The sequence below is a fragment of the Penicillium diatomitis genome (assembly GCF_028827545.1).
Source record: "Penicillium diatomitis strain IBT 30728 chromosome Unknown utg000005l_segment0_segment0, whole genome shotgun sequence".
Taxonomy (NCBI): domain Eukaryota; kingdom Fungi; phylum Ascomycota; class Eurotiomycetes; order Eurotiales; family Aspergillaceae; genus Penicillium; species Penicillium diatomitis.
The window spans coordinates 3650041-3667426 of record NW_026623177.1 but is presented as its reverse complement, the minus strand read 5'-3'; the positions used below and the strand labels follow the sequence as shown (position 1 = coordinate 3667426).

Sequence of the window (17386 nt, the reverse complement as noted above, 5' to 3'; positions counted from 1 at the left end):
AGCAGTATATCATTTTATCGGCAGATAAAGTAGACTATCCTGTACCCTACCTACCTTGATGTAGTATTTCAACTAGCCGTGGGCGCTTGTCCAGAGGCACATGATTGACAGTAAAGTATGCATACACAAAAACGCAAGAGCAACCTGGTTCATTAGCTAGAGTGAAGATCCCCTGTCTCATATGGCCTGAAAAACCTTGAAGCTCCCAAATTCCCAGTACGCCTCTTGAAAGTCGCTCGGATTGTTCGCAACGAAGTCTGTGCATGTGCTCGGACAATCATACAGGGATTTATAATAGAATGGCTGCGCTGCCATATCGCCACAGAGAGCAATGTTGATGATGATACTCAGATTCCGAAAGTGTGAATGGATATTGCATTCTGTGCTGGGGAAATCTGCAAGAGCAGTGCCCCATTGCGAGGGATTGGGGGTTGGACTCGAGTATGCAATATCCGAAGGTGCGGTACCCTGAGGGAAGAACCAGACTCGTATGCCTGCTTCGCGAAGCTCGAGTGCATATACCTGTGATACTATGTGATTAGCTGGGGCCACATGCATGACACAAATGAGGTCGTTGGGGAAAAGACTTACTCCACCACCATTTGCGTTCAATTCTTGCCCGTATGTCGAAGAGCCTCCGAGTACTCCGCATCCCAAATTCCCACTGCTAGAGAGTCCACATTGTGAGAGACTTGATGAGCCCGTCTGTTTACGCTTGACGTCCATACTACATCCGTCCGTAGTATGCAGTGAGACTTCATTCCCGTACAGGCCCCCGTTCGTCGACTCAAGAATGTCGATCTCCCCATTCTGAGGCCAATTGTATCCATCGGTGAGCCACAGCGCTGGCCAAGTTCCACAGCCGTAGGGAGTGTGAATGATGTCAAATATGAACAGCCCGGTGCTATAGGTTGCGATCGACTCGACGCGGACTGATTTTCGGCCTGCAAGTGCTCGTGGAGTGGTGGTATCCACACGCAGTACGGCAGAATGGTCACTTGCGTAGGTGAGATTTTGGTCTTGCGCCACATCGCGGGTCACATAGACGACGAAGCCATTTGTCGGATCAGTGTCAGAGAAGTATCTGAATCCATCGAAGAACGAGATTCCTTGGTAGGTATCTCTGAGTCGGTAATTCAAAGGATCATAGTCCGGATATCGGTTCACGCGCGCACCTATCACCGCACCGACTGTGGTGGCAACAATGACAATAGCCACAACCAGCCCCGCGATACAGAGTTGCTTCCAACGTGACGGTTTTCTACGAACGGGCTGCCTCGAGTGCCGATTTCGCTTTGGAGTTTTTGGCGGGAAGGCAACGGTGGACTGAGGTGTTTTCATCGATGCGCGACTTGAGAGTCCGATGGCTTCTTTTCAGATTCGATAAGATGACTGGATTGAGGAGTCACTCGTACGTACGAGGACCGAAAACGGGTAGAACCCCTGCGTCCAGGGACGGTCCAGTCTAGAGCGTCAAGTCGATAGAGGCCAAGAGCTCTGCTTGAAAGTGAAAAGGCTTGGCTTTTTCGTGTGCTGCAAGATTAGTGACAATTGAAACTCTCCATGTTTGTTGCGCGGCGACACGGTGACCTCACATTTTGTCGCTCTTCTTTTTCAGGTGGCCGATGCGAGATGAAGTCCGCGTCTTCTTTGGGAACACCGTACTGGTACCGACCCTTTCTTCTTCTGCGAATGGAATCCCCATCGCCAGACATAAGCTCAGTCAAGGCTGGTCGAGGGGCATACAAAACAAGCAATATGTGGTGTAAATAAGGTACAGCGATTCATATAATAACTTAGCTTAAGCTCAGTAAGGTACGTTGAAGGTACAGTGACTAAGTACCACGTTTGGGAAAAGCGTGCCCATCAACCAAGCGAGGGCGATTACGGCACGATCTCTTTGGCCTGAACGCTTCGTTTAGTATCTGGCTGCGAAAAAAAAATACGTTCGTCGTAGTGTTTTGGCAATTAGTGCAACGTAAGTGTTGAGTTGTCCAGCCTGCAGTCCTTGCAAAATGGACTGAAACAGAGACATCCATTCGAAGCCGCATGGCCAAGCTTTCTATGCGCCGGGAAGTGGGGGGCGCATATACGGGCGCTAGTCCTAAAGAAGAATGAACCGAGAAGCGATCGAATTCCACGGGAGTCAAGTGCGCCAACCAAAAGGCATTGGTGATGAGTTTTTGTTGAGACCCAGTAGGACACAGGGAATTGTCCAAGCTCGCGACTTGATTGCTCTCCGATACTTCCTGTTTGAGAGGGTCTCACTCTTCCACCAATACCTATAATTTTCCCACCGGCGCTGAAGTTGGACGCTCAAACACCGAGACCGGTTATTGGAAGTCTTGCAAGGTAGATGTGGTAACTGGATGAGATTGTTCAATGTTGTACCAAGCCCTCGGGGTTCAACGAACATGAGTGTGACCTCCATCAGACAAGCAATTATGGGTTGACATTCAAGGAAGCCCAGAAGTATTCACAGATTCTAGCGTATATACAGGTACATTTATTCACAAATGAGTCTATAAACAAATCCGCGCATCATCGGTTCGATCGAAGAGTCGATGAGCGGTGTACAAGGCTGTCTCCGTTCCCAGCGCGATGAGTCTCCCAGTCGTATGAGTCCAGCCCCGATGATAGACCGTTGTCTCCCTGAGACTGTGATAATCGACGCGAGCGTGGACGGCTAAAGGACTCAGCGCCACTCAAGTTAGATGCCCGCCGCCTCATGCGGCGTTCTGATTCCTCGACCTCCTGACGATTGAGAGCGTCGGATGGCAGCATCACGGCACGGTCGAGTGAATATGGTAGGCCACGGTGACGGCCACGAATCTGCATCGCGATGATGACCAGTTTTGAGACCGTGTTGAACTGACCGGAAAGAGAAGTGTTGACTCCGGGATACCCGAATGAAAGGCCCACAGTACCGTAGGCCGAGACAACCTCAAATAGTACCGAGAACACTTGAAAGTTGAGATCATTGGCCTGAAGACGACTGCCTTCGGCGATAGCGATGATGAAAAGACCCAAGAAGACATACCACAAATCGAAACTCAGCTGCCGCCGCAAATGAGCGCCAATGTAACTGGGGGCGGTCTGAGTTTCCTCGTCGTTTTCTTCTTCCGAGCCATAGATGCCCAAACTCTTTTCTTCGTACACGTTGGTGCGACGCATGGAAATGGCGATTGGAAACACGGAGATGTACATCATGATCAAGTACGAAACTTGAATGGCAGGATGCAGCGCCGACAAACTGACCACGGAAAATCCGGCGGTACGAGTGGAGGCAGCCTGAAACAGACCATCCACAACTCGAATTCCGGGAGACAGGGCTGTTACAGTGGGGTCGTTGAGCTAATGGAAGAAAGAAGATGCGAGGTCAGTCATGGATCGTTTCCAAGGCAAGGCGGCGATCAACGGAAATATTGTTGTGACTCACATCCAGGATGATGAAAAAGATCAAATCGATGCCGTTGAGCGCAACCAAAATCGCAAATAGCCACCAAGATGCATTTCGGGGGAATAAAAGTGTAAAGCATCGGCGGGGGTGGTCCAGCAGGAACTTCAACTCTTCCCACAAGGCCGAACCTTCACGGACGCATTTAGACATCACCCAGATCATCAAGCGCAGCATACATGGGAATCCTGTGTTGCCAATGATGATGAGGAACGTGAACAGGAGTAAGGGGAAAATTGCGGTTTGAAAGGATATCATGGAGTCGGGTGTCAGCGTGAAGCCTAGATCGTTGAACGCCGAACCCGCCGTGAAAATGGCCCACCAGGGTCGTCCCAATCCGTCCGCGGCCACGATCTGGCCCCAATAGTTCTCGGTGAGGATCCAAGGCATGATGCAGATGATCCCGAGCAGATGGTAACCGACGTAGTAGGTGATGAGGACCACAGCCAGCGTCTTCAGAGCACGATACTCAATGCCCCCCAGCTCGTCTCGCTGCTCCTCGGTTAGATCGACAAAGTTGGAATTCCGGGCCACCGTCGCATTCCAGCTGAGATAAGGCTGGGTCGGCCGTTCCCGTTCCTGCGTGAGGGAACGAAAAATACCGCGGAACGTGCCACGAGTGTTGCTGGGCCCAAGGGCATTTTCATCCCCGTCCTTGGTGACTTCTTCGTGGATGGTGGGGCGGGTATCGAGCCGCGCAAATGTATCTCCACGCGTACGAGTGCGCGGTAGATCGGGCTCGTTGATGGTAATATGGGGTCCCTCCAACGGACCAGTTTGCTCGTTCTCGCTGGATTCGGTCTGTGTGCGGTGGCGCGGGGATTGTGGGCTCGTGGGTTGTTTGTTGGCGTCCGGGTCCTCCTCATTGACATCTTCGTCCTCCAACGCTTCGGGTTGCCCTCCCCGATCATATTCGCGGGGACTGGGGATTCGGAGGGCGCCTTTGTTCTTGCGCTGCTTTTCCAGGAAGGCAATGTGATGTTCAGGGCTCAGCTGAGAAGGCACCCGCAGACTGCCCAGGCCGAAGCGGCGCTCCACGGTCGGCTCGCGGGATTCTTCGGGGCTGGTTGCTTCACTCGACGGGTTCCCGTCAGTTGTCTCCTCCTCCGTCTGCAACTCGGCCGGTTGCCCCATCGGATTCGGGAGTCGATTTCCTCGTGCGTCCCCGGCGTTGTTTCGGAGCACGACGATGGATCGACCTCGGATGCCTTGTTCACCCCGGTCGGTCTCTCGGTGGTCCTTGTCGCTGGTGACTGTCCGCACCCGTGATCGGGTGGAGCGTAAAGCACGAGCGTCCTGCACTACATGCTGAAAGCGCTTCTCGAACCAATACAGGCGAACAAACACCAGTCCGCTGTGAATGAAGATCGGGGTGCACATCATGGCAATGAAGTACAACACAATCTGCTGATAGAGATACATCTGGTTCACGTCGACGGTGTTGAGACCACTCTGCGTGGTAGCCCCGGCCGCGTGAAAGAGGGCATCGACATAAGCAAGATTGCCGCCGGCATAGAGGATGATCGAGCCGATGATGACGAAGGAGAAAACATAGAAATAGTGGACAAAGATGAAGTTCAGATGCAGCCGATTCAGCAGCGGCGCCTGCTGCTTGGCACGATTGAGCCGGTGCACCAGCGACGAGAACATGACTCGAGAACGCCGCGACTTTGGTCGGTCAAGATGCTCCGACTAAGCGCAGCAATAGGAAGAGTCCAAACAAGAGTTGAGTGTTTGTAAGAATGACGAAATTGAGGTCGGTGCGGCTGGGTTCCCCCGAACAGCGCACGCAAGTACCGGATTTGGGAATTTGCCGTGGATGTGAGAGGGGCGACGATCGCGGAGACGAATACCTCACTCCTCGACTCGGGGACACAAGACGGTTCTCGGCTTCTTCAACCTTTTCTGGGGGTACTGATCAGGCTTGATTCTTCTCTTGATTGTGTACAGAAGAGTACCACGCAGGCACCAGGCCGCTCTGTTAGTCACGAACCTGACGGTCGGAGAGATGCATTGAAAGGGTGAATGACATGAAGGCGGGGGAAGACGGGATTGGGATGAAGAAAGAGGAATCGGAGAAGAAGAGTTGTCGGCTCAAGGTTTGGAAGGCAGGTTTCACGCTTTCGGTCGGCGCCAGAAGACTCACAGACTAAACACTTGGACAGGTCCCGACCGAATGTTCAAAAAAAAAAAAAAGGGGCGCACGGTCCAGCACGAGTCAACCCAAAAAGAAAGAAACAAAAATAAAATAAGAAACGGAGCTGCAAAACACGAAAAAGAAAAAGAAAGAGGAAAAGCCAAGACGGAGATTTTCCAATTAGTGTACTACTAACTAAATCACGGGCTAGTACTACGTACTGTACGTAGTTATAGTTATACTTAGGTACCTATACTACTACTTTAGTACCTAGTACCTACATTACCTAACTGACTTACTAAGTACCTGGTAAGTACTAGCTCGTGATAAGTAGTACCAGGTAGTACCACTACTTAGTAACTACTACTCAACAACTACACTTCAAGGTCGTTGCATTCATTTGTTAGCAAACTTGACTCGAGTACTAGTGGGACTGGGTTGCCCTGTAAGTTAGTGGAAGCTTAGCGGAGAGTGCCAGGGCGGTGGGGGCTTTCTGAAAAGCCCCTAAAAACCCCCTAAATTGGCCCAAGTCGAGCGGTGGGAAAAAGTGTCTGCCTGTTAGTGTTTCAACGTGGAAAATGGCAACTCCCGAACTTGGTCTGACAGTCAAATCGAGACTGGGAAAGGACCTGAGGCTTTATCCGGCATGTGATACTGCCGACTCACCGCAGTCCATCGCCTAGATCGAATCTCTCCCTCGTTGCAATCTCACATTTCATCCCTCACACACATGGTGATGCTGCACCTATTGTAGCAACCTCTCAACACTCGGTAAGTTAGTATACGTCCAAATGCCCCACTTATGGCACCTAGTGAGTTTGTATGATTCATTGCTTTGACTACGTCGAGACTCGAATCTGAGCACGACTGTTTCAGATCGGAGCGACCTGTTCATACCTTATGTACAGTCGTACTGTAATGTAGGTACCTACTAACTACTAGGTAGTAGGTACAACTGTACAGTATTACAGTGTACAGTTTTCAGTATCGACCCAGGTAGGAGGTGCCTACTACCAGGTATGGCAGGTAGTAATCTACTATCTACTACTTTCGGGTTCCACCTCCAGATACAAGGGCGATTCGACCACGAACTCCATATGCCATACACCCACCAAGGATCATCGGAGTATGTACGATGTCCAGTAGGCTTCGTTAAAAAGGTTCTGTCTACGCCGGACTTAAGTGGGCCGCACCAATACCTTGGGGTTGAGCAGCATTGAAACTACCAGGTACCTTACGCATGGATCTCGTCGTAGATCGTCGCAACTGATGGAAATGACCATGGAGAATGAAAGAAGAAGAACATGAACAGCCCACTGAAACACATCCCTGTTGATATATATTTGCGAACTGGCCTGATATGAAAGGAAAAAAGGAAAGCGACATCTGCTTCCAGCCTTCCACTCGTCGTCCCACTACCCTGGGGCCGGTCCGGCTCGTGTATCTTTTGTCCTTCCGCTGGTCGGAATTGGCATCCAAGGAGAGCGGAGCGTTGTCGTGATATGTCGAAGGACCGATTTCCCACTACACTCTCACTCAGCTCGTTCCACCGATTTCACACCACCGGTCCCAACGGTGCGTCCGTTGTCCCGAATGACCAGCCTGGAAAACACAGGTGATTCTTGGCGGCTGTCGACGTACATGGGCTTCTGAGGCACCATCTTGACGATTGCCGCGCCCTCCCTAGGCACGTCTTCCGGATCTTCTTCCTCGATTCTCCCATTGCGCGGGTTGACGGTCTGTAAAAGCTCAAAACGACAGGGCACTCGGGCCGTTCCGCAGTGAACTGTGGGCGTGTAGCCATTGTGAATCTTTCCCGGGTGAGAGGAGAAAAACAGAGCCACAAAGGATTGGCAACCCACCGCAGGTTCTTCAGCCGCGCTGATGATGTGCCCCCGTCGTAACGCTAAGCTATCATCACTGGGGGTAAAGGCCACTATCATACCGGGAAGAGCCTGATCGATGGCTTGGCCAAATGACTCAAGCGAGTAAATCTCAAACGTGTCCTCGGTAGGGAAGACGGTCACCGACATCCCGAGGCTCAGTGTACCCGAAATCACTCTGGCGATAGCGACTTTACCGGCCGACGGCACTTGGCGAACGTCCTGAATAGCAACCCGAAGCGAGGTGCTGGAGCCCAACCGGCGCACAGGCTTTGACCGCTTGACGCTATCAATGGCCTCGATGAGTGTTGGTCCATGATACCAGGATGCTGTTTCGGCAGCAGTGTTGATGTTCTCTTTCTGCATCGCCGAGATAGGAACAATCGTGAGCGCATCATCACGGAAACCAATACCTTTCAAGAACCTCTCCATTTCGTGCTCTATCTGATCAAACGAATCCTGAGACCATCCGCAGGTATCCATTTTGTTGATCGCGACGATCACGCTCGTCACCCCCAGAGTATGTGCCAGAAGGCAGTGTTCGCGCAGCTGTCCGGCCTTCGCAAAGTTCACGGTGAACTCGTCTTCATCCACTGGGACCACGATAAGGGCACACTCGGCTGCGCAGAGTCCCACAACAGCGGACTTCACGTATTTGCGGTGACCGGGAAGATCTGCGGACCATATCCTCAGCTGACTTTTCAGGTCGAGAGCAGCGCAGGTAGGTAGGTAGGTATCACAAACCAGTAAGTACCACCTGGTAATTGGAGGTCTCGAAAGTTCGAATGGTGATGTTGGTGCTGCAGTCATTTTCGCGCTCGTCCTCGAGGGTGTCGCAAATCCAGGCAAGCTGAGCATAGTCTTTGCCTGAACCCTGGCAACTCTTTCGGGGGGGGGGGGGGAGGGGGGGGGGAGGAGTATTAGGAATGAGTTCCGCAGATTGAAAAAGATCGAAGCTGGTACTACCTACATTCGTAATGAAGTCCCAGGTCTCATCATCAACCTCACCCGCGCTCAAAAGTAATTGCCCTAAAGCAGTGAGTCGAGGGATGAATCATTCGGTCGAAGAGGGAGAGCATATTTACCAACCACGCTCGACTTGCCTGAATCCTCATGGCCTAGAACGGCTATATCGAGACACGGTTTTCCAGACCTAGCGATTGATCAAACATGAAGGCGATGCTCTTGAAGGTGCGGTTCAGATTCGCCGGGCCTTTGCACACTCACATTGTCCGCTTGAATTGTGCACTGACGATACAAGATCAGGAGAAGGAAAGTCTTGCGACAAGATGAATCCACGTCTAAGATATAATCCTGGGTGATCGGCATAGCATCCAGATCCGGCCCCTGATTTTGCTGATCGTAGTTCGCTCCACAAAATCCAATGATGTCATGGCTGATATAGAAGAGCTACAGGGGAGAAGATCGACCGGCCATTGAGGATCCGTATACACATCCTCCACACCTTAATCCTCTGCTCAGCTGAGACGCTGAGAGGAAGTCAAGGCACCTGAGCTTCCATGTTGGTTGCCGATCGTAGGGACATCAACCAATAACTTAGTGCCGAAAGAAAAGGATCGGCGGTCGGTGTAATTTCAGCTGGCCTTGCAAAGCGCCACAACATGACGGCGCAGCTGGGGGTCGCGGAGAATCTCTTATTCACTTGGACGCTCGTCCACTCCGAGCGCAAAAACTCGGTCAATGTCAATTTCCAATCCAGGACAGCCGCCAAGCACGATCAACGCGTACAGTTGGCCGGCGTCACGGGCAGAGAGACTAGGGAAAAGAGTTGACAGGGACTGGAGGTGTGCAGTGACATGCACGATATCCTGGCTCGGAGAATACCCACGTGTAGTCACTGTCGAGCTTAAACTTGGTATACCCTTACGAGTCCAACGTCACTCGGCTTGAATTTTCAAAGTGTTCCGATGCAGTAATGCACGCATGATCCATGATGCATCAGTATGTTTCTGATTCATCTGTACCTACTGGCATACCACAATCTCAACTCCGACCGGAGCATGTGTAGCCGATGATGACGGTTTCCTTCATTCACATGGTCAATATCGTATTCTACATGATGCGTTTCCAGAGCACATGATGACACGAGCCAATCGATGCCGTCTTTCTTAACCTACCGATTCGATGTCAAACAGTCATTGATGGTCCAGTGATTCACCGAGCCAGTCAACCGAGATCAGTCAAACAATCAGGCCACGCACAAATTCAATCAACCTGTGCAGTTGCACCTTAGATGTCCTCAGATGTCATCCGTACAAATAACTTTCTCATACACGTAGTCAAAAACCAGTCACGACTACTGGAGAGACATCCATTGCCGTGGGCATCTCACATGATGGGCGCGACAAATGAAGACTCGGGAATGCCATCAAAAACCCAATTCAAAGAATCAAACACTTCGGAAAATCCAGCTTCGCTGAAGAACGCACCGCTCTCGTCGAACTGGGCCGGAAGCACCAAAGCAGAATTATCCAGCGCAGCCTCAGCGGGCAATATACCATGGGTGGAGGTGGACATAGGTTGATTGGCCGCCGCTGCAGCCGCTGTGACAAGAGAAAGGGAAGGACCCGTCAGTGGGAATCGGTCTTTGAAAACGTACAGAGTGCATCACTTTACATACCTTGAATTTCTTCGACCGTCTTGCCGGGTCGAAACCGTTGCCGCCATCGCCACACGGTATCGTAGACGTGGCTCATACTCATGCGGCAGCGCACTTTCAGCTGTAGCCCATCCTCGTCGGCCGCAACGGGGCTCGTGGCATTCCACATTTGAGCAAGAATATCTGCCAAGCGAATCGGACGATCGTGATCCATGACACTGATGCGACGGATGGCGGAGATCGCGCCATTGAATAAGAGCTTGCCATGGCTGAAGTCGATGTGGCGGCTAAAGTCACTCTTCAAGAGTTTCATCAGAGCAAAGGCAGCGGACACGATCATCTGGAGAATGTAGTTGGTCGAGTGGCCAATCAATTCGCCAGGTGAGGTTTCGAGATCAAGTACACGACCTAGAAAAGATGTCGTTGCAATGAAGAGCTTGGTCAAATCATCACTCCGAGGGTTGGAGCTCAGGAAAACAAAGTACCGGAGGTGCAGTTCAGCTGCGCGAAGGTGGATCATGTTGATGGCTAGAAGGTTCACCGGCGCGTGTTAGACCAGTCTTGCTAGATGGAGGCATATGAGATGGGTGCTTTGGATTGATAATACCTGATATCTCCTGGCCGAATTGAACCTCCATGTCTCTCAATTCACTTTCGAGGATCTGCACAATCACAAGCTTCTCTGCACTGACATACTCGGCTGGTTCGGGCTTGCTACAGTACAAGGATTTCGTGACCCGGTCACAAAACTTCTCGATGCGAAGCCGAATCACCAAATTTTCAGACAGATGATAGTCAGCATCTTTCAATGACGGAGGCTCAAGAGCCCAATCGTAAATGGTGCTCGGAGGTTGTCCATAACCCGTAGCCACGCTGGAGAAAAGCACAGAGTCAACAAAAAGTCCAGGCATCGCACTCCCTGTCTCCTGGAATTACTTACTTTTGCGCTACGATATTACAGATCACCCAGGTGTGCAACCTGTCTTTCAGCGCGGCCCCTTGAGCCTCGATCCGAAACGTGGTGAATTCTTCCGCTTGCACAGGCCGATGCATCCCCAGCTGCATGGCAATCTGCATCATCAGTCCACTCAGCATGAATGTTGCATCCGTTCGTTGACTCGTCGTAGGCAAGGGCCAAGTGCACAATACACAAAGCGCCTTGACTACCCGATAATCCTGGGGCACACCGGTGATGGTGGACCATAACAAGCGACTGAACGGCCCTGAGAGCGCCGTCAACAAACCCGGATCAGACGGTGACCGACGACAGGCCACACAGATGATCGTCCACGCCAATAAAGGACATCGACTAAGATAGACTTCGGGGGGTTTGGGTAGGTTGAGAAGAGGCAGAAATGGATGGTAATAATTAAAATAGCTGCCCACATCAGTCAGCCACGGTAGACAGGACAACTCAGCTAAGTCAGTCCTCCTTACTGTTCAAATAATCGTGCAACTCGAGCACGAGAGAGCGTAATGTCTTCCAAACGCCAGGGTGTATTTTCGTCTTGTGACATGATCGAGCCATCTCTCTTCATGGCCAATGGAGTTCCCATCGATGGAGGCTGTTCGGCCAGGACTGAGACTGGCCGTGAGCGCTCCATGTCGCCTGGATCCTGATGCCTATAAGCCTCTTCTGATGACTGGGACACATCGTCGGCTTCCTGACTCTCTCTTGCTGGGGGGTACTCTGGCTGGCTTGACAGACGGCGACGGAGATCCGCAATCTCCTTTTCCATTTCCGCATTGCGTCTGCAATCCATTAGATGAGATCAATCACGGTATCAATCGTGAGTCAAGTGGCGCTAAAATGACCTACCGTCGTTTGGAAATGCGCTTAAAGGATTGCTCAACTTTGCAATCGATCCCCAACCTTCGACAGCGGGAACACTCCGCGGCAGGATTTTGTACTATATCACAGCGCAACTGTAGTGATACTCAAAAGCCGGTCCGTCAGTATACACTCTCCACAACGATCGAATGTTCGAGGATCTACTTCGACAAGACGAGCGGCTCGCCAAGCACATCAGAGGGCCTCCGCGACCCGGGCGGTACAAACTGGACACGTCCATCGGCACATCTCTTCGCGACACTGCTGGAGGTAAATATTCGTGTCCGCACCTTTTGCTGCTTGCACTCATTACAAGCCTTGCGGCAGCCGCCACGGCGTTTGCCGGTGACTGGCAGGACCTTGTTCATCTGGCCCGTTTCGGAGGATCTGTGAGGGTCATTGACAATCGGCGAAGGCCGTGGCAGTTGCGGGGACCGAAAGTCACTTGGAGGGATCAAGGACCGCCCATCCGGTGCCAGCAGGTTCCGATACCCCAGATCCATTGGAAATCGGCCTGTCCTCGATCAATATACCACTTTGGACTTCAACCGGGAACGTTGTGCTCCTGTCGTGAATCTGCCGGAAATCGGAGATCCAACCTGTGGCTGTTCATGCGGATGGTGGAGGTTCCTCAGACTCCTCGCAAGTTGCAGCCACGCCGGGGCGGAAGGGATGACACAGGAGAACACAGCGGGGCCCAGGCGGTCAGTGGGTGTGTCCTCTGATTCGTTGCAGATCTGCCCGGCGAGTTCCAAGGCGCTCCACGAATTCCGGCGATTTTCGCAGCGAACCAAAACGGTGAGCACGTGAGGTGTGTTTCAGGCAATACTTTCGGCCTGAAGATGGGGCCTTCCATCCATGTAGTCTACACTTTACTGAGGCTACTCCGCTCTGACGATGGGGAACAACTCTGCTCACAAACCTTCGCAGACGACAAGGCCTGAGCGTAGCATAGAAAGGGCCAGGCTGATGAAGCTGACCGCCTCGATTGTGCAATCTCAGGCTTACGGTCTCTCCAATCCTCTTCAACTTTCACCTATACAGAACACCGGGCAGTCGGTAGTGATGGTCCATGGAGCTCCTGGCAGTTCAATCATGTGACGATAGGAGCTAGATCGATAGATCATCGATGGCCTCCAAGTAAAGCATGGAACATTGTGACACAACCTCCAGCTCGGTGGTGCTTCAACACGGCTAAATCCCGTGGGACTTTGCTGATCTGTATATCTCACAGCAAACAACTCTGTGTTTCTAGAAAAGACACTCGAGACGCTTCCGTAGTCTCGAATAACTCCTGCCCGTCACCTGGTCCAGTCGCACGGGTTATCAAATTATAGAATTGATGCCGGACAACCTTTGCCCTATTGCACTCCACATCATCCACCTTTCGTGATCATAGCATGGATAACAGGGCATGCCTTATCCACCGCGCAGGTTAGGTAGGTACCTGGTAGTAGGTATTGTCTCCTAACTATTACCTTCCAATGCATCTGCTATCTGGACCATTTATCAGGTATGCCTGCCGGCTACCAGCCAAGACTGATTTAGGTATGTATCTACCGCTACCAATGTGTACCGAGGTGATAGGTACCTTGGAGTAACCAACAGTACTAGGTAGTTATCTTCCAAACGAGGATTACTAGGTACCTAGCTACCTAGGTAGGTAGTATAGTTACCCTTAAGGGGTTATCCAGGCATCCTCGGGCTCCTGGCAGTTTTCGGTCATGCTGACGGCCATACCATGACGCCGGAAGCCGAAGAATGACGGTTACCTCCAGCTAGACCATGGACTGCCCGGGATAAAAGCTTCAATTTTAAGCTAAGAAAGCTGGAATGGATCGAACGAATTCGAGATCCATAATCGCTTCCAGGACGACGAGCCCAGCCCCACCATCAATCCAGCTGCACCGAGTCTTCTCGATGAGGTGGGTCATGATAGACAGTGGGGGGACTCAAGAGTGCATTCAGTCGAGGCAGTGGTCACTGGTCAGTAATGCCCGTAGATTCCTGGAATATTCGCGGGATCTGTGCAAGATCGCAGCGCTGACACGAAAACCAACACAGGTGGGCAAAGTAGCCTGGCCGATGTGCAGATCCTGTCGTCTCGGTCTTTACTTGTTCAAGACATCCCGGATCTTCTGATCTTCAACGTTTGTGACCTTTCTGCTACACATAGGATTCTAGCGAGGAGACATCACAGTTTCTGCGGGTCTCCATAAACGCCAGGGCAGTAATGATTGACTCATGGGCCGGACCGTGCTAACATCGACTGCGCGCCTCATGCAGGTTGCGAGGGTTGACTGAAGCACTCGATGAGTTCTGCGATTCCGACCGCTCGCTGCTCACTTCCAATCGATTCAATTCGAGCATGCACCTTGTCTGAATATGGCAGAATATGGAAGACCATGGCTACATCCATCTCTGGATTCCGGCGAGGTCGTGGATAAAGTATGCTAACAAAGTAAGCCGCGTAGTACGCGGCACCACAAGCCTTTGGCTGGTCCATAACTGTGCATATTTGCCAGTATCGTAAGTACTGCAGTGGCGGTAGTCAAGGCACACGTGCTCGAGAGCACATGGATGTCATCGCGATCCTGGGATCGTCGGTCTGCCGTGTCTCCACTCTCCGCGCACTCTCGAGATGTATTGAACGGCATCACGATCAAACGATCAATTGCCAGCTGTTGAAAAGATGCGGCCTGATCTCCACGCAAAGACGTGACTTGTGAGCAAAGAGGGAAGCTTTCTTGGTATATCAATAGCCCTGCCGATCGGACATTCATTGAATTCAACAAAGCTAGCGAAACATCAGTCAAACGAAACCATTGCTCCATACGTTTCATGGACCTGACTGATAAACATTGATTTGCACTCTTTAGGGAAATTTGTGCCCACACTTTTGAAGCTAATCAAGGTTCATGACAAATTTCAGTCCTGCAGGAACGAAGATAATCGCCAACAACAGGCCAATCGATCATGTCGCGGTCGCTCCACTGCCGCAAGTGGCGCCTATCATTCTCCCGATCTGGCCCCAACACAGCTTCCTAGCGCTCTCATACTATCGCCGTCGATGCTTGGCGACTTGGAAGAGTGGTTCTCCATCGCGATACATCGAGAGATCGACACGTGCAGGTCCCCGTCTGCCGCATTCTCCTCGTGCGCATTTGAGCACAGCAACTGAGCATGCAGCTACTCACGAGCCACTACGACCGTACAGACGTACACTGTATGTATGTCGGCAAGGGTTCCACATCTCCTTCGCGAGGGAAAAAAACCAGAGCATGGAGCGTCGCCGAAATGGAGCCCGATGCTAGGCCGCTTCTCATAGCTCGAGCGGACACCCACATTTTGGGATGTCATTGACTGGCTTATATGAAGAAGTCCGTCCTTCTTGGTTCTGGAGGTCGATTTTGAAGAGCCGAGCCAAGTACTTTCCAACTCCATCACTTTCCTTCGGTACCTCCCTCGCTTGCCTCACTTCCCCAAAGTCCACAATGGGTTCTGAATTGGGACTCACTGCCGATACACAGGCCCAGCTTGACCTTTCGCCTGTTAGCATCTGGTGGGTAGTCTGGGGATGCGTCTGGACGTCTTTCGTTGCCGCTGGCATGGCCTACCTCATCGTGAACCGGGATATGCCGACACTGAGAATTCGGGGCCTTGCACTCTCGCTTTCGTCCATTGTTTTGCTCCACTTGTTCGGATGGGTATGCCAGTTTGGCCTCTTGATCGGCGCCATCATGCCGGGTGATACGCAATACTGGGTCATGGGGACCTGGCTGCCGTGCGGCATCGCTCTGTTTCACGCCTCGAACTCGCGATTTCTTCATGTTGCCAGTTTGCAGCGCAAGTTTGCAGTTCAAGGACATCGACCCCTGGACACCCTCCCGGATGCAAAGCTGAAGCCTGGCTTGATCAACCGCTTCCGCCGCCTCACATACACGACCAAAATCGTCATCACCGTCGGCGCTGCAATGGTCGCCCAAGTCTTTCTCACGGTTCTGATGTGGCTCATCTCTCGAAAATGGCACAGCTCGTGGGGGATTCCTGGCACAGAGGTGCACGGGAGTTCCATGGCCCAAAAGGCAGCTCAAGGCTCGGGCTGGGAGTGGTAAGATACCCATTTGCAGGCTGACTGTTTGCCTATTCTTGTACAATCTCATCAATACTGACGCATGTTTGTTCTCAAAAAATAATAGGTGGCCAGGTGTATTCTGGCAGTTTGTATGGTCATGGATCGTTGCCCCTATTGTACTGTGGAAATCCCGCAACATCCACGACACTCAAGGTTGGCGCGTTCAAACCATTGGCTGCGCTCTTGGAAAGTGAGTTCATCGCCCAGATAAAATCTCTCTTCCATAAATGGGCCAGAAATTCAAGATCATTGACTTGGAATTGCATCATAGTCTGCATGCCACGCCTATGTGGCTCATCGCTCTTTACGTTCCAGGAATGGCACCCGTAAACAATTACTTTATCCCTCCACAGTGGTATGTATTCTCGATGAACCACACAGGTTTCATATTCATCTGGTTTGATTGACTAATGTTGCTTCCTTTTCACCTGCAGGATCTGTTTGTCCATCTGGATCATTGAAATCTTCACAGTCTTTCTGCCCTGCTGGGAGGTCATGCGTCATCAATCGCTTCGACAGGAAACACTCGATTCCATCGCTCGCTGGGAGGCCAAAGTCAAATTGAACTCCTCCGAGAATAAGTCATTGAAGTCTGATACAACCGTGGTTGGCTCCGCGGTCTCAGGATGGAAGTCTATGAATGCGTCGATCCAAACCACTGGGTCGCGCGACAGTATCTTGACTATGGGTGCGTTAGAACACGTTTTGGAGCGCAACCCACTTCCGTTGTTAGAATTCTCAGCGTTACGTGAGTTTTCGGGAGAGAACATCGCGTTTCTCATGGCTGTTTCGGCATGGAAGACATCCCTGCCGCAGGCGCCGAAGGACTCTGCTGCCGGTCCTGACGGTCATTCTCGAGATCTGCTCCGCCGAGCTTTCAACCATGCCCTTGGCATCTATGTCGACTTCATCAGTGTTCGACACGCTGAGTTTCCAGTCAATATTTCATCTAGCGATTTCAAGTCCCTCGAAGACATTTTTGAGCGAGCTGCGTACCTTCTTTACGGCGACGAGCGTGAGGCTGACCCGGTCACCCCTTACGATAACTTTGCCATGGAGCCTCTCTCCCCCGCCGTTTCCGAGGGCTCAGAAAAAGGCATTGCCAATAACACGCGCAACCGAATCTATTATTGGGGTGATATTCCTGACCAATTTTGTGCGACTACATTCCAGGATGCAGAGGCCAGCATCAAGTACCTCGTCCTGACGAATACTTGGCCCAAATTCATCAAGAGTCAGCGGTACGCCTCGGTTGACTCATTGGACACTCTTACCGATATTGGTAAAACGGTCTGAAAGCGTGGCGGTCCTAGTTTTCTCCAC

The 17386-nt window shown here is 51.6% G+C and overlaps 5 protein-coding genes across 5 annotated transcripts; 1 reads left to right on the top strand and 4 right to left on the bottom strand.

Moving 5' to 3' along the window:
- Positions 1 to 177: 177 nt before the first annotated feature.
- Positions 178 to 1341, bottom strand: N7539_005678 (glycoside hydrolase family 16 protein; the record flags this gene model as incomplete). Its single annotated transcript, XM_056935280.1, has 1 exon — positions 178 to 1341. The coding sequence occupies one exon, from the start codon at positions 1339 to 1341 to the stop codon at positions 178 to 180; it is 1164 nt and encodes a 387-aa protein (XP_056790474.1).
- A 1200-nt stretch (positions 1342 to 2541) lies between these two features.
- On the bottom strand, positions 2542 to 5107 carry N7539_005677 (potassium ion transporter; the record flags this gene model as incomplete). The annotated part of the gene is made up of 2 exons (XM_056935279.1): positions 2542 to 3354; positions 3440 to 5107. The coding sequence occupies 2 exons, from the start codon at positions 5105 to 5107 to the stop codon at positions 2542 to 2544; spliced, it is 2481 nt and encodes an 826-aa protein (XP_056790473.1).
- Positions 5108 to 7126: 2019 nt separating this feature from the next.
- N7539_005676 (uncharacterized protein) lies at positions 7127 to 8629 on the bottom strand (the record flags this gene model as incomplete). Its single annotated transcript, XM_056935278.1, has 3 exons — positions 7127 to 8151; positions 8222 to 8506; positions 8563 to 8629. Coding segments are annotated over 3 exons (1377 nt in total), but the record flags the coding sequence as incomplete, so codon positions are not given.
- A 1197-nt stretch (positions 8630 to 9826) lies between these two features.
- On the bottom strand, positions 9827 to 12431 carry N7539_005675 (transcription factor domain-containing protein; the record flags this gene model as incomplete). Its single annotated transcript, XM_056935277.1, has 6 exons — positions 9827 to 10041; positions 10119 to 10625; positions 10705 to 10970; positions 11038 to 11475; positions 11535 to 11849; positions 12094 to 12431. The coding sequence occupies 6 exons, from the start codon at positions 12429 to 12431 to the stop codon at positions 9827 to 9829; spliced, it is 2079 nt and encodes a 692-aa protein (XP_056790471.1).
- A 2991-nt stretch (positions 12432 to 15422) lies between these two features.
- Positions 15423 to 17359, top strand: N7539_005674 (uncharacterized protein; the record flags this gene model as incomplete). Its single annotated transcript, XM_056935276.1, has 4 exons — positions 15423 to 16039; positions 16128 to 16253; positions 16335 to 16418; positions 16498 to 17359. 4 exons carry the CDS (start codon positions 15423 to 15425, stop codon positions 17357 to 17359), a joined length of 1689 nt encoding a protein of 562 aa, XP_056790470.1.
- Between the last annotated feature and the right edge of the window lie 27 nt (positions 17360 to 17386).